Here is a 13,024-nt window from a genome sequence, read left to right as displayed (position 1 = left end):
GAGTAATCAGTTCGCTAAGGTACAAGGGCATCTCATTGTTATATATACACTGATGACAAAGTGTGGCGACCTTGTAATCGATTCTCGCTTTCACGATGCTTACATGTTCTCTGATACAACACCAAACTATGAAACAAATGATCAAACTTTGTAGGCCTCGTTGATAAATAAAACAAAAGATCACCTTTTATCTTCCACTTGTGAAGAGAACATAAATTAAAGAAAGTCCAAGTCTAAAGGCACCTCCGCGGAGACAGGGTTTCAAGCCACCTGATGACTTGTATAAAACTCCTGTAGAGGTACCTGCAGCTACAGTATTGAGTTCATCATCAACACTTCGACCCCATGAAAACACAACTCCAAACACACTGTACATTAAGGCTACAACAGCTCATGTTTGTTATGAAATTTAGACATTCGTGTACCGCCCAAACTCTTCAGGGAAGTAAAAAATTATATATATAGACAGATGATTTAGTCACTCAATGAGTTTTTATATAAATGAATATTTTGTTTTGAAGAAATGATGTTTATAAGTATTCAACTCCTTTTTTTAAAAGTTCTATCAGGTTTATTCTTTAACAGAAAACTTCCTAACGGCATTCAATCTCATTTTCCTGGCTTGTTTCTTACTAATACAAGTGAGCTCGTTTGGAGTCAAGGCTCTTCTCATGGCCCTTGTCTTCTTTTGTCTCAACTCTTTAGGCTTGTAGGTCTTCTTGCGATAGAACTTGCGCAAATTTTCTTTCTGAGTCTGGTTGATGACAGCCAACACACGAGCCACAGATTTACGAACTGTGTATATTTTTGCAAGCTTGGCCGCAGCACCTCCAGTGAATTTGGCAACACGCAGAGTTTGAAGATCATTTTTAAGTCCTCAAGTTGTTTCAGGAGCTCGTCCTTCTTTTTTCCTCGAAGTTCTTTAGCCTTTACTTTAGCCATTCTGATTAAATCTCTTACAGTAAAAGAATTCAGGAGTGTTATAAAGGGTAGAATTACTTTTTTCGCTTATTTGTATTTCATTATCCTGTTATTATTATACTTCCATAACTTTTTTTGATTGTTATCAGAAAATGTTATATTTGGTATCAAATTATAGGAGAATGCATGCTCTTTTTACATAACACAAATTAAAGTTTATAAATCCAAAAATTAATTTAGTTTAAAGGGAGTCAAATCAACGTTGGCATCGTCAATTTGGAGAGAGAGAGTTTAAAAAAATAATTTGAGTGATTCCCCTTGTCATGAAGTATAACAAATTATGTAAAGATTACGTATTCGAGTTATATTAGAATATTTTACTTTTATTGTTACTAGAAATATTAATTTTAACGTTCCGATTGATTGCCATTGCCATGGCTGGAGAGTAATAGCGGTTGGTCGTTATGCTGGCCACATGACACCTCATTAAATGTGGGCCACAGAAACATATATCCTTTATATCATCAGTTATCAGTTGGTAAATACCAAAGTGAAACGTGAAGAGCTCCAATTTCCTGACCTGTAAAACATCAAACTTGAAGCAGAAGTATAGCTCAAGCGGCGCCTTACTGAGCGTACGTATAGACCAGGATGGGCAAGATACAGTTTGGGATAATCTCCAGAAGTGCTGATGGTACCATCTACATGCCGAAACACATCAGATTTTATTTTTGGTTTTATGTTTAGAAAATGAGTATTTAGCATGTCCTGTAGGTCACGTCAAAATGGGATTCACGCATTTAATCAACTGCACTGCATGTGATGTTTGATATAATTTTATTATAATGTTATTATATTCCGATATTCCAATATTACTCCACAAGACCACCAGTAGCATGAAGCTGAGTTATTTTTTAGACGCGGCAAAATATAAAGGTTGCAACTGGGTCATCATGACTGTTCGCTTAACATGTTTTGCATGTCCATTCTTATGTGGAGGTAATTGCATCGTAACCCTGCCGTAGGACAAAACCTAATAAAATATTCAGAAAGACACAAAGCTATTATTATACAATATTAATAGATCTAAAAGGAGGCCACATTCGCAGAGGAAACTGGCACAATATAATGAAATGTAATATTCTTTTTTCGACAATGTTTAAAATGCCTAACTTGCTAAAAAAATATTTTGAAATGCGGTGACCCCGTTCAATGGTTAGCTATAGGATGATGTGTGTGTGTTACACATGAGTGTTATAGTACAATCAGAAATCTTGATTATCTGCGGCATCTTTCTTTGATCAAACCAGGGGCGTTGTAACTAACGTACCGAAGGATTGTATTCATAAGTTGATAAATTCATAGGAAATGACGATCACACTTGCCGGGGATTATATGATCAAACTTGACAATTCAATGAAATGAAGAAAGAAACATCTCTCTGTATTTTCTTCAAACTTCTTTAATAACTTCTTCAACTTTCACATCAAATTAACTTCTTAATTCAATAACAACTTGACACATCATAAATAAAACTTAAAGATACATAAAACTTCACTTAGTATAACTTGAACTTCAACTACTAAAACTTTACTTAATGGACCCGCTAATATCACAAAACTTGTTACTAATCGAGGACTGAGCGAGGACCATCGCTCTACAAGAACTACTACTATGCGAGGACCGAGCGAGGACCCGTCTAACTGACTTTCCCCTTATTTATACTTTCTTTGATCGTACGTTCCAGAATCATGGAACCTTCTCAGATAACTATTTTAGTACTTTGACCTTCTAGAAGCTGACGTGTGCTATTTTTTCCTTAACCCCTTTCTTTGATTGGATACCTAAAATTAACTTGTTTACGCTGGACACTTGCACTGGTTTGAACTCAAGCTTCTAGAAACTGGTCGAAATAGGTCACAGACTCGACTCGTGACAGGCGTCTCTTGCCGCAACAATGGCAAACTTAGTTGTGTCAGGAGTGGTTAAGATGGCGATCACTTATCTTGTCAAATGTTTGTTTAATCTCATTTGCTCCACCTGCCGATATAAAGACTGCCTTCGAAGGACTAAATGATGCTCAGCTTGATGTTACAGGGAATTACTACTGGAAGGATAACTCTATTGTTCGCCAGAGAGGAAATCGAAGAGTGACTCCAAGATTTCCGATAGCATTAAGGAATATTAGAGATTGAGTACAGGACAATGTCACAAACAAACAATTCTGTGGAGCAGGGATGTGCAACCTTTTTTTGTATCAATGGCCGCATAAAAAAATTGAAATGTGGGCCGCATATATATATATATATATATATATATATATATATATATATATATATATATAGTAACTAATGAAATGGGAGGCGCTGTGGCCAAGTGGGAAAGCTTCTGAACCTGGGGTCCCGGGTTCGAATCCTGGTGAAGACTGGGAATTTTAATTTCGGGATCCTCGGGCGCCTCTGAGTCCACCCAGCTCTAATGGGTACCTGACATTAGTTGGGGAAAAGTAAAGGCGGTTGGTCGTTGTGCTGTCCACATGACACCCTCGTAAACCGTAGGCCACATAAACAGATGGCCTTTACATCATCTGCCCTATAGACCATAAGGTCTGAAAGGGGAACTTTACTTTTTTTTTTAACTAAGGAAATACAAAAACAAAGTAATCATATTGTCAAAGAGACACAAAGATATAATATATTTGCGTGTGTGTGTGCGTATAATTATATCTCCTACCTCTGATAAGATTAAACTTTGGTACTCCATTGTCAATAATATAATTACATTTGTGCAGCTTTGTGCAAACTTTCCTGTTTAGAGTTTATGGTTGGGATATTCTTTATTAAAAAAAAAAACTTTTTCTCAGTCAAAGATCGCGCTCCACCAGTTGTTACACTTGCCATCTTGTTCCAAGCATATCAAGCACTCAACACAGTTCTTCATAGCATTGAATAATTAGAGGCCTGAGATTGTGTTTTAGATTCAGTGTGTTGAAGTTTAGCCAATAACAATAATCTTCGTTTACTTGAAACTTTTTATAATGAGACAGTTTCAATAATTTATAGAGATATTTAGAATCATTTTTAATATATTAGCATTTTTTATGTATATTCTGTGGGTACACCTGATTGCAGTAGGTGTCCGCGGGCCGCATAAAACACTCCGGCGGGCCGCATGTGGCCCGCGGGTCGTAATTCGCCCACCCCTGCTGTGGAGGGATGTTACCATACATTTCAGCTGTCTATTGACGGTCATCAGCCCAATGTCTACAAGTTAATCTCTCACTTCCTCAGAGACCAGGAGAACATTGAGAACAAGATTCTGAGGTACAATGCTGGAGAACGAAGTAAAGCTGCAAGCAAGACAAAGTACCTCCAACTTAACAGACGACTTGAAGCTCTATTGCTAATGTACGGAAACAAGCCAGTGATGGAGTTTCTTTTAAAAATGTAAATAAATGATTTATTTAGAAATTATTCATATAATTATAACTTTTTTAAAAATTTTTGCATATTTATATTTTTACGATATATAAACCTGTAACACTCAGGGCTCGCAAAGATCTTCCTTAAAGGATCAATACCAGCAAAAAAAGGAAAGGCAGACAAGGAAAGCAATTTCAAAGACAACATAAAAGTCATTGAAAGAGATTCTTTGAAAGCCTAAAGCCAAGGATGATTGGAGAAAGACGGTCGATAGATCATGTATGGTGCCCCAACTGTCCATCAGATTAAGTGATATGTAAAGATGAAGGAAATTTACAGATTATCGATTAGGTTAATCAAATGAATGTATTGATTAATGAACACCGCTACTAAAAATCTAAACCACAATTGTACACTCTGAGCACTAGGTGTTCCCGATAATGTTTTGACGTCTGAACACATTCTGACAATTTTTATTAAGCTATCACTGCTACCAGTATTGTCGCTGGGCGTCACCAACTTACACTGCACCGGACAAATCCAAGTGTCTAGATACTTTGCAGCATAGATCTCCTCCAGGGTCGTGCTACAAGCGCAAACAATGTCACTGTTACGGTCATTTAGTAGGGGAAGAAACTCTTCTACTTCGTCCAGCTCTGGTAGCTCGTCACTCATTCTCGTCAAATCCCTTAGTTTGGATCCCTCTTTAGATCCCTCTTTGGATCCCTCTTTAGATTCCTCTTTGGATCCCTCTTTAGATTCCTCTTTGGATCCCTCTTTGGTAACCTTTTTAGTCACTCCTTGTAGGTAACTCCTCATTTCGTCTTGGTACAGGAAGTTACTGAATTTTGAAATAGAATTAAGAAATTGTCTATTTTCCGTTCGATTCAAAGGCTGCAATATAATATAATCATACATCAGAAGTTTAATAATAACAATTTTTTGATCAACCAAGCGAGATTGCACGAACAGCGGAGACCGCCATGTGCTCAAAATGTTGATATTTGCGTAATATTGTAAGAAACATCTCAATATGTGACTAAATCTTTCCGCTCGGATGTTGATATGATGCTTGACGTTGAATGCCAGTTTTGTGACTGCCAACTTGTGTCTGTAATCGTCTGATGTTTCGAATAGTGATGATGTATAATGAACAACTACACAAAAAACATGTTTGGACAAAGTTTGGACTGGCTGGATTTCAAAATCAACTTTGCAAATGAGTTCTGACCACATGTCTGACTTGTTCTCTGACCGTAAATACAGACCTCTCATTTTTGGAATTATGGAGACAAGGTAATCGGGATCACCGTTAGTAGAATTTAATTGTCCAGAGCACTTTGCACAATCTATAAAATAACTTTCATTCGTAGAGTTGTTGCCCATGAATATATTTGAGCTAAAACTATCTTCGTAAAATTGTTCGCAAGTTGACAGAAAAGTTTGTGTTGGCTTGGGGAATTCAAAGCGTAGATCTTCGTACAACAAAAGTGTATAAATAATGGAATTCATTTTTTGAATAGTTACATGTTTAACGTAAGCATCTAAGATGATTGGCTTTGAATAGTGGTGTGAAAAACACATGAATATGTCCCAGTTAAGAAATGTATGACCCGTAGCTAGATCAACGACTGGGAAAAAATTGGTATTGTCTGTACTTTCATAAAGCGTTTCTTTGTCTTCTGTTACCTCCACGTGCAGTACGCCTCTTGTGTCGTTTACCTTAATATTACTTATACAACTTGAAATGATCACTATTCTGGTTTCGGTGCACATGAATTTTGGAAAGACGTAAGTCCGACTCAATTTTGTCAACCTTTTATTCAGTTCTTCACACTTGCTGAGAAAATCTGGACAGCAGCTGCTGTCTTCGAAACACATTTCATTGCAGGAGCAACGCGACCTCATCTGGCGTCCACACTGGCCCTCACAGGTCTCTTCCTGGACTAATGTTGAGTTGGTAGTCGAGAGTAAAGCCAGCTGTGTCCTGTTGCTAGCCGTCACCCTAATGAGATTACCTAAATTGAGAAAAGAGAACAAAAGATTTAAGCGCACCATGCTGATGTACAGCGTTGAACAGGTAATACAATTTCTGAAGAGATCTGTCTTCAATCCTGTTCCGGCTCTCATAGCGTACACTTCCTTAGTGTTGATATATTTATAGACATTTTTAGCTCATGATGGTTAACTTTGTTACATAAGAATTTGTAAAAATATTTTTTTTTATATATTGTATTCATTTTTAGTTCTTCTTGGGGTAAATAAAAATATATTTAATACTTTGAAGTACGCTATGATGAAAAAATGTTCAATCACTTTCAAAAAGAGTAAAATCTTCTTTTTTTTCTCATCTAAATGAATATCTTTATAGCAATACATTAAAAAAGTGAATTTCCTTTTCTCTCTCCGTGTAAACGAAACAATTATACATTTTAAAAATATTTTTTTGCATTTATTTAAAGTTAAGGATTAAAAAACAAATAGATGAAATTGTAATTAAAATTATTGCTATGTTGTTTTTTTGTTGTTGTTTTTATTTATAAATTGATAAGTTTTAAGAAAACAAAGCTTATTAGTTTCTTTATTTTGTTGTACAAGTGTCGAGCGTTGATCGTGGGATTGTGTTCGCTTTACGATTTAGTCTGATTTGGAGGAGTGGACCAGCTGCTAATTTGGAGGAGTGGACCAGTAGCTAACTTGGAGGAGTGGACCAGCTGCTAACTTGGAGGAGTGGACCAGCTGCTAACTTGGAGGAGTGGACCAGCTGCTAATTTGGAGGAGTGGACCAGCTGCTAACTTGGAGGAGTGGACCAGCTGCTAATTTGGAGGAGTGGACCAGCTGCTAACTTGGAGGAGTGGACTAGCTGATAACTTGGAGGAGTGGACCAGCTGCTAATTTGGAGGAGTGGACCAGCTGCTAACTTGGAGGAGTGGACTAGCTGATAACTTGGAGGAGTGGACCAGCTGCTAATTTGGAGGAGTGGACCAGCTGCTAACTTGGAGGAGTGGACCAGCTGCTAATTTGGAGGAGTGGACCAGCTGCTAACTTGGAGGAGTGGACTAGCTGATAACTTGGAGGAGTGGACCAGCTGCTAATTTGGAGGAGTGGACCAGCTGCTAACTTGGAGGAGTGGACTAGCTGATAACTTGGAGGAGTGGACCAGCTGCTAATTTGGAGGAGTGGACCAGCTGCTAACTTGGAGGAGTGGACCAGCTGCTAATTTAAAGGAGTGGACCAGCTGCTAACTTGGAGGAGTGGACCAGCAGCTAACTTTGAGGAGTGGACCATCTGCTAACTTGGTGGAGTGGGCCAGCTGCTAACTTGGAGGAGTGGACCAGCTGCTAAATAGGAGGAGTGGACCAGCTGCTAACTTGGAGGAGTGGACCAGATTCTAATTTGGAGGAGTGGACCAGCTTCTAACTTGGAGGAGTGGACCAGCTGCTAACTTGGAGGAGTGGACCAGCTGCTAACTAGGAGGAGTGGAGAAATTTTGTAACAAGAACCGTTACAGCTACCGTAAGCAAACGAATCAAAACAATGAGATGATGATAATGATGTTGAAGGTGATGATAATTAACAAGACGATAATGAAGATGATGATAATGATGACAAAGATGAGGATGATGATGATAACGATGATGAAGATGATGGGGATAATTATGATCATGATAAAGAAGATGATGAGGATGATAATGTTCATGAATATGATTAAGAAAAAGAAGATGATGATGATAAACATATTGATGATGCAAATGATAGCGATGATGATAATTAAGATGATAATGATAAAGACGATGGTTAGGTAGATGTTAATGATGATGAAGATGATGAAAAAGATAAGGAAAGATCATGATAAAGATCATTTGTGGATGTTCATTTCAATGTGATATGGATCAAGGAGTGGACTGTATTGCACTATTAAATCGTCTGCGACTTTGACATTTTATTAAAAACTTATTTACAGTAGTGGAAAGTTTGAATACATATCATGTCTCTGAAAAAGTATCTGGGTATCGTTTAACAACATCAATGGGTTTTTTTTTTTAAATACGATTCTTTAACCTTTGAATTTCTTAAATAAAAAAAACAATGACCAAAAAAACAAGGTTACAAAAGACAGTTTGTGTGGAAACACAAACTCAAAATCGGCCCACGAAGTAAAATGTTTTACATAATTCGGATAATCCTTCAGAGTTGAAGATAGTTTACTTCATAGTCAAAACCTCCCGCAGGACGACGGGGGATGGGAGCAGGCAGGGTTTGAACCTTCGATCGTCGATAAATCCAAACGACAGTCCAGCGCGCAAACCGCACGACCAGTGGTCCACCCAGGTAGGCTTCAATATTTTCAGAAAGAACATCCGAATGAATTATATCAAAGACAAATGAGATAAAAGAATGGAGAAAGAAGGTTAACAGATCTTGTGTAGTGCCCCAACCGCCCCGCAGATCAAAGGATACGTGAAAGTGAATGTAAAGTTAGATGTGAACCTGGCCTAACTAGTTTGTGGTCTATAGGGCAGATGATGTAAAGTTCATCTGTTTTTGTGGCCTAAGGTTAACGAGGGTGCCAGCACAACGACCAACCGCCTTTGCTTTTCCCCAACTAATGTCAGGTACTCATTAGAGCTGGTTAGACTCAGAAGTTGAAAATCCCAGTCTTCACCAGGATTCAAACCCGGACCCTCGGTTCGAACTAAATAAGTTAATTGTTTTGAAAAGGCTCAATCTCATATTCGAATCCTCAAAAAAAAAAAAAAAAAAAATTCCGCTATATAGAAAAAATGTTCACAAAAATGATGTTTATAAGATTACTATTCGTTTTATATGAAGTCTAACATATAATGCATACTAATTAGCTTTTTCTTATAAAAAAATTGCATGCATAATTGATTTTAAAAATTAGAATTTTCGCTTTCAGGAAAAAAAAAGTAGCCGTTGCATCAGAACTTTGAATGGTCTAAAATATTGTGATGTCGGATTTTCAATATCTTTTCTAGTTTACGAGATCTAAACGGGACGGACGGACAGACGGACAGACATTTCGCACAAAACTAATAGCGTCTTTTCCCCTTTCGGGGGCCGCTAAAAAACGCTCAAAATCTTCACCAAAGTTCACTGGATTATCTCCCCTTGCCCACTCCGTAACCAATGGCAGTCCTTTTCCCTTATTGAGCCATTGTTATATTTCAAGTCATCTGACCTCCTTATGTTTCACAAATCGTGCACCTATTGAGCTATTCAAGTACTTATGAAAGCAGGCTTTACAGTCATATGTTAGTCTCACATACCGAATTCTCAAGACACTCATAAAGAGAAAAAAAAAACTTGACTAACTCTATCATAGTATTACTATTTCATGGATCTAGGTCATATAGCAATGTTTACATAAGACAAGACCGAAAGGTCACGCACGCGAAGAGCGAAGCTTCCATCTAGATCTAATTTTAAGAACTTCACTTGGAAAGAGTTTTTTTTACTTTGACTCAGGAAGATGGTAAGTATAGCCTATTCATTTCTTTATTTTATCAAATAAACCTTCAAATTTGTGTTTCAAAAGCATTTTTACATAAATTCGTTCCTTATTGAGACGTGTACTCGTTCATTATATCCCATTCATCGGTCGCTTCTTTCATTAAACAAGACCGAAAGGTTACGCCTGCGCAGAACTTCTAACCTCTCAAAACCTAGAACTAATAGATCTAGATCAAATTCAATTCTAAGATGATCTACTCATCGCAAAGATAGTTTTAAACTATCGCACATGAACATATTAAATATAGCCAATTCCTTTCATATTTTAATCAAATAAACCTTCAAATTTGTTTTGATAAATCATTTTTACATACATTCGTTCGCTAAAGCTGCGACTTAACCTAGAAGCTCGATATCGCGGGCTTCTTACATTAGACACGACCGAAACGTCACGCATGCGCCGAACAGAAAACTTACAAGTCTAATTAGGTCGATTAGCAATTTTTAGCTCCATTAATAATATTTTATATTCACGCATCCCCTTTAATTATAACATTATTATTTTGTTTAATTATTTCTTATACACTATATTAGTGACTATATCAATGATACGTAAATTAAGACTCGCGGGCCGCGGGGTATTATCAGGCTATAAAATACGAAATTATATAATAACGACTAATTGCTTAAAAAAGCTGCTAATTATTTTTTTTATTCACGTATGTTCATCGACAAAATAATTGTGATAATTGATCTAAGAATGACAAGCTGAAGAAATGACTTGTAAAGAATTTCACCCAGACAGACAGCAGTTTGACATAAGCTTTGGGAAAAACTTTGTGTTATGTAATTTGTGAAAAAATTAAGAAGTCACGCTCAGTTCACATAATTTGTCAACTTGTATTGATTGATTGATTAGCTTTATAAGGATGGCTATTTCTTTTTTTTAAAGCGAGTTGATATTTTTCAAATGTCAACTTCTTATTTTGTGGATTTGAGTTTAACAAAATGTATCATTGGCCGCTTTAAACTGATGCGAGAGCAAGAGAAGGGAGATAATTATTATATAGGAAGTAATCATTTTAGAAAAAAAAAAATACATAAATAAAACAAAAAATAAATTAGATTAAAAAATTATCACGATTGCATTTTTAGTGTAAAAAGTACAATAATTGCTTTTTTAAAAATCGGTTAATTATCTGTAATCCTGTAGCCCTTTACATTGTAAACATCTTGGATTTCAACCTTTTTCCCCAAGCTTTCTGTTCACTTTTACATATAGAAACCTGATCTCCACCTCATATATGCATATACAGTCTAGGACAGCGGTTCTCAACCTTTTATTCCCGGCGTTCCTTTTTACAATCCCCAACTCTGACGCGTCCCCCTCCCCACACACACATACAACAATAGAAGAATAGACAATAACAATCCGTATTTTCGATGATCTTAGGCGACCCCTCGCAAATCGTCAATCGACCCCCAAAGGGGTCGCGACCCACAGGCTGAGAGCCCCTGGTCTAGGATGTATTGTCTTCTTCGTTTAGTATATTTAAATATATAAGAACAAAAATATTTTTAAAATCCTTTAAAAAAAAACACAAAGTTTATGCAAGGGGAAGAACTCCGCACTTACTACTAAATAAGATACATAGATAATTTTTATTGGTCCAATCAAATGGAAATTCAGTTTGACAACAATAGAAAATTTCAGCGTAACTAGTGTAACACTAACAACCTCTCAATTGTGTAGAAGTTATTTCCCATATTTGATACCAAACACAATATTTGATTGCCAATAATGAATTTGACTAATTGGCTAATTTGATTTATTGATTCTTGTCTTCACTAAGCAAATGAATAATTGCACGAAACTTCAACTTGAACCGAGAGTATAAATAAATACATAAATAAATATATAACCATATATATATGCGCCCAAATGAGTAACTGGCTTTGATTTCGCCTTGAGACGGCGCAGAATCTGGTGTGACTAATTAAGCTTTCTGGCCACAGTTCGTGCATGTATATATATGCATCTGTTTTAGGGCTAGCTGATAGGGCAGCTTTCTTTTTCTTTCTCTTCACTAAGGCAGCTTCCTTTCTTTTGCTCTCGGCGAGGATCGTACGAACGCGTACAGTCTGTCTCCATGCTGTCCGGTCTTGGGCTATTTCCTTACACATACTTTCGTTAATGCGAGTGGTTCTCATGTCCTACTAGCAGACATTAATATTGGGCGGCCCTTGGATTTGACTTCCTCCATAAGCTCAGTGAATAGGATGTCTTTAAGTATATGAGTGTGGGAGAAATAAAGTGTACAAACTTTGTACCAGACAGACAGACAGACAGACGCAAATGACCTCGTTTTAAATTTTCCAATGCTGATATTTTGATTAATGATGAATTCATGCCTATTAAGGCTCATTTATGTGTATAATAATTTTATTTATAAAGTGCTGTCAACAAACAAAATGTAGGCTGAAGGCGCTAAGATAACATTACAAACATAAACACGAGAGCTAAAATGACAACCTAATCTAAAAATGATTTAAACTGGTAGGTCTTAATGTTCTTCTTGAAAGTAATGTAGCATGTTTACTATTATATTAATCACAGTCACCGCCAAACACCCGCTTGATCACGCATAGCATTATTGTTTTGGTGATTTGCGTATGTCTGCCTGGCAATGTGGTATGCACCCCTGTCAGCTGGATGGTCCTGTCTTCGAACCCAGCCCCTCGCGTCCCCTGCGTGTTTCTTGAGGTTTCAATTTGGGCGACGTATAAGCTAATAAATAATGTATGTATATTTGTATGTATGTATGTATGTATGTATGTATGTATGTATGTATGTATGTATGTATGTATGTATGTATGTATGTATGCATGTACGTATGTATGTGTATGTGTGTGCGTGTGTGTATGTGTATTTTATCCCCTTATTACGGTTGGACACTTTTCTGCTCCTACTTTCCACTTCCGGATCAAGTTGAAATTTCGCAAAATTATTCATAGTCGATAATAATACACAATAGTTAATCATCTAGTGCTAATTAATTAATTCTGTATTTTTTTTATTGCAGAAAGGGAACTAAACCCTGTAGTCTTCAGATAACTGGTAGAAATTAGTTATTTTCCCATAGATGCGCCATAGTTTTATAGCGTATTCTTTTTTCTATTGTTTGTTTTGTTTTGTAACCGTTTG

The 13,024-nt window shown here is 36.8% G+C and overlaps 1 protein-coding gene across 1 annotated transcript; it reads right to left on the bottom strand.

The window, feature by feature from the left end:
- Positions 1-571: 571 nt before the first annotated feature.
- On the bottom strand, positions 572-946 carry LOC106070417 (60S ribosomal protein L35-like). Its single transcript, XM_056009755.1, is given in 2 exon segments — positions 572-867; positions 870-946. Coding segments are annotated over 2 exon segments (369 nt in total). The 5' UTR covers positions 943-946.
- Between the last annotated feature and the right edge of the window lie 12,078 nt (positions 947-13,024).

Source organism: Biomphalaria glabrata, chromosome 14 (genome assembly GCF_947242115.1).
Source record: "Biomphalaria glabrata chromosome 14, xgBioGlab47.1, whole genome shotgun sequence".
Taxonomy (NCBI): Eukaryota; Metazoa; Mollusca; class Gastropoda; family Planorbidae; genus Biomphalaria; species Biomphalaria glabrata.
This window is presented reverse-complemented; position numbering and strand designations above follow the sequence as displayed.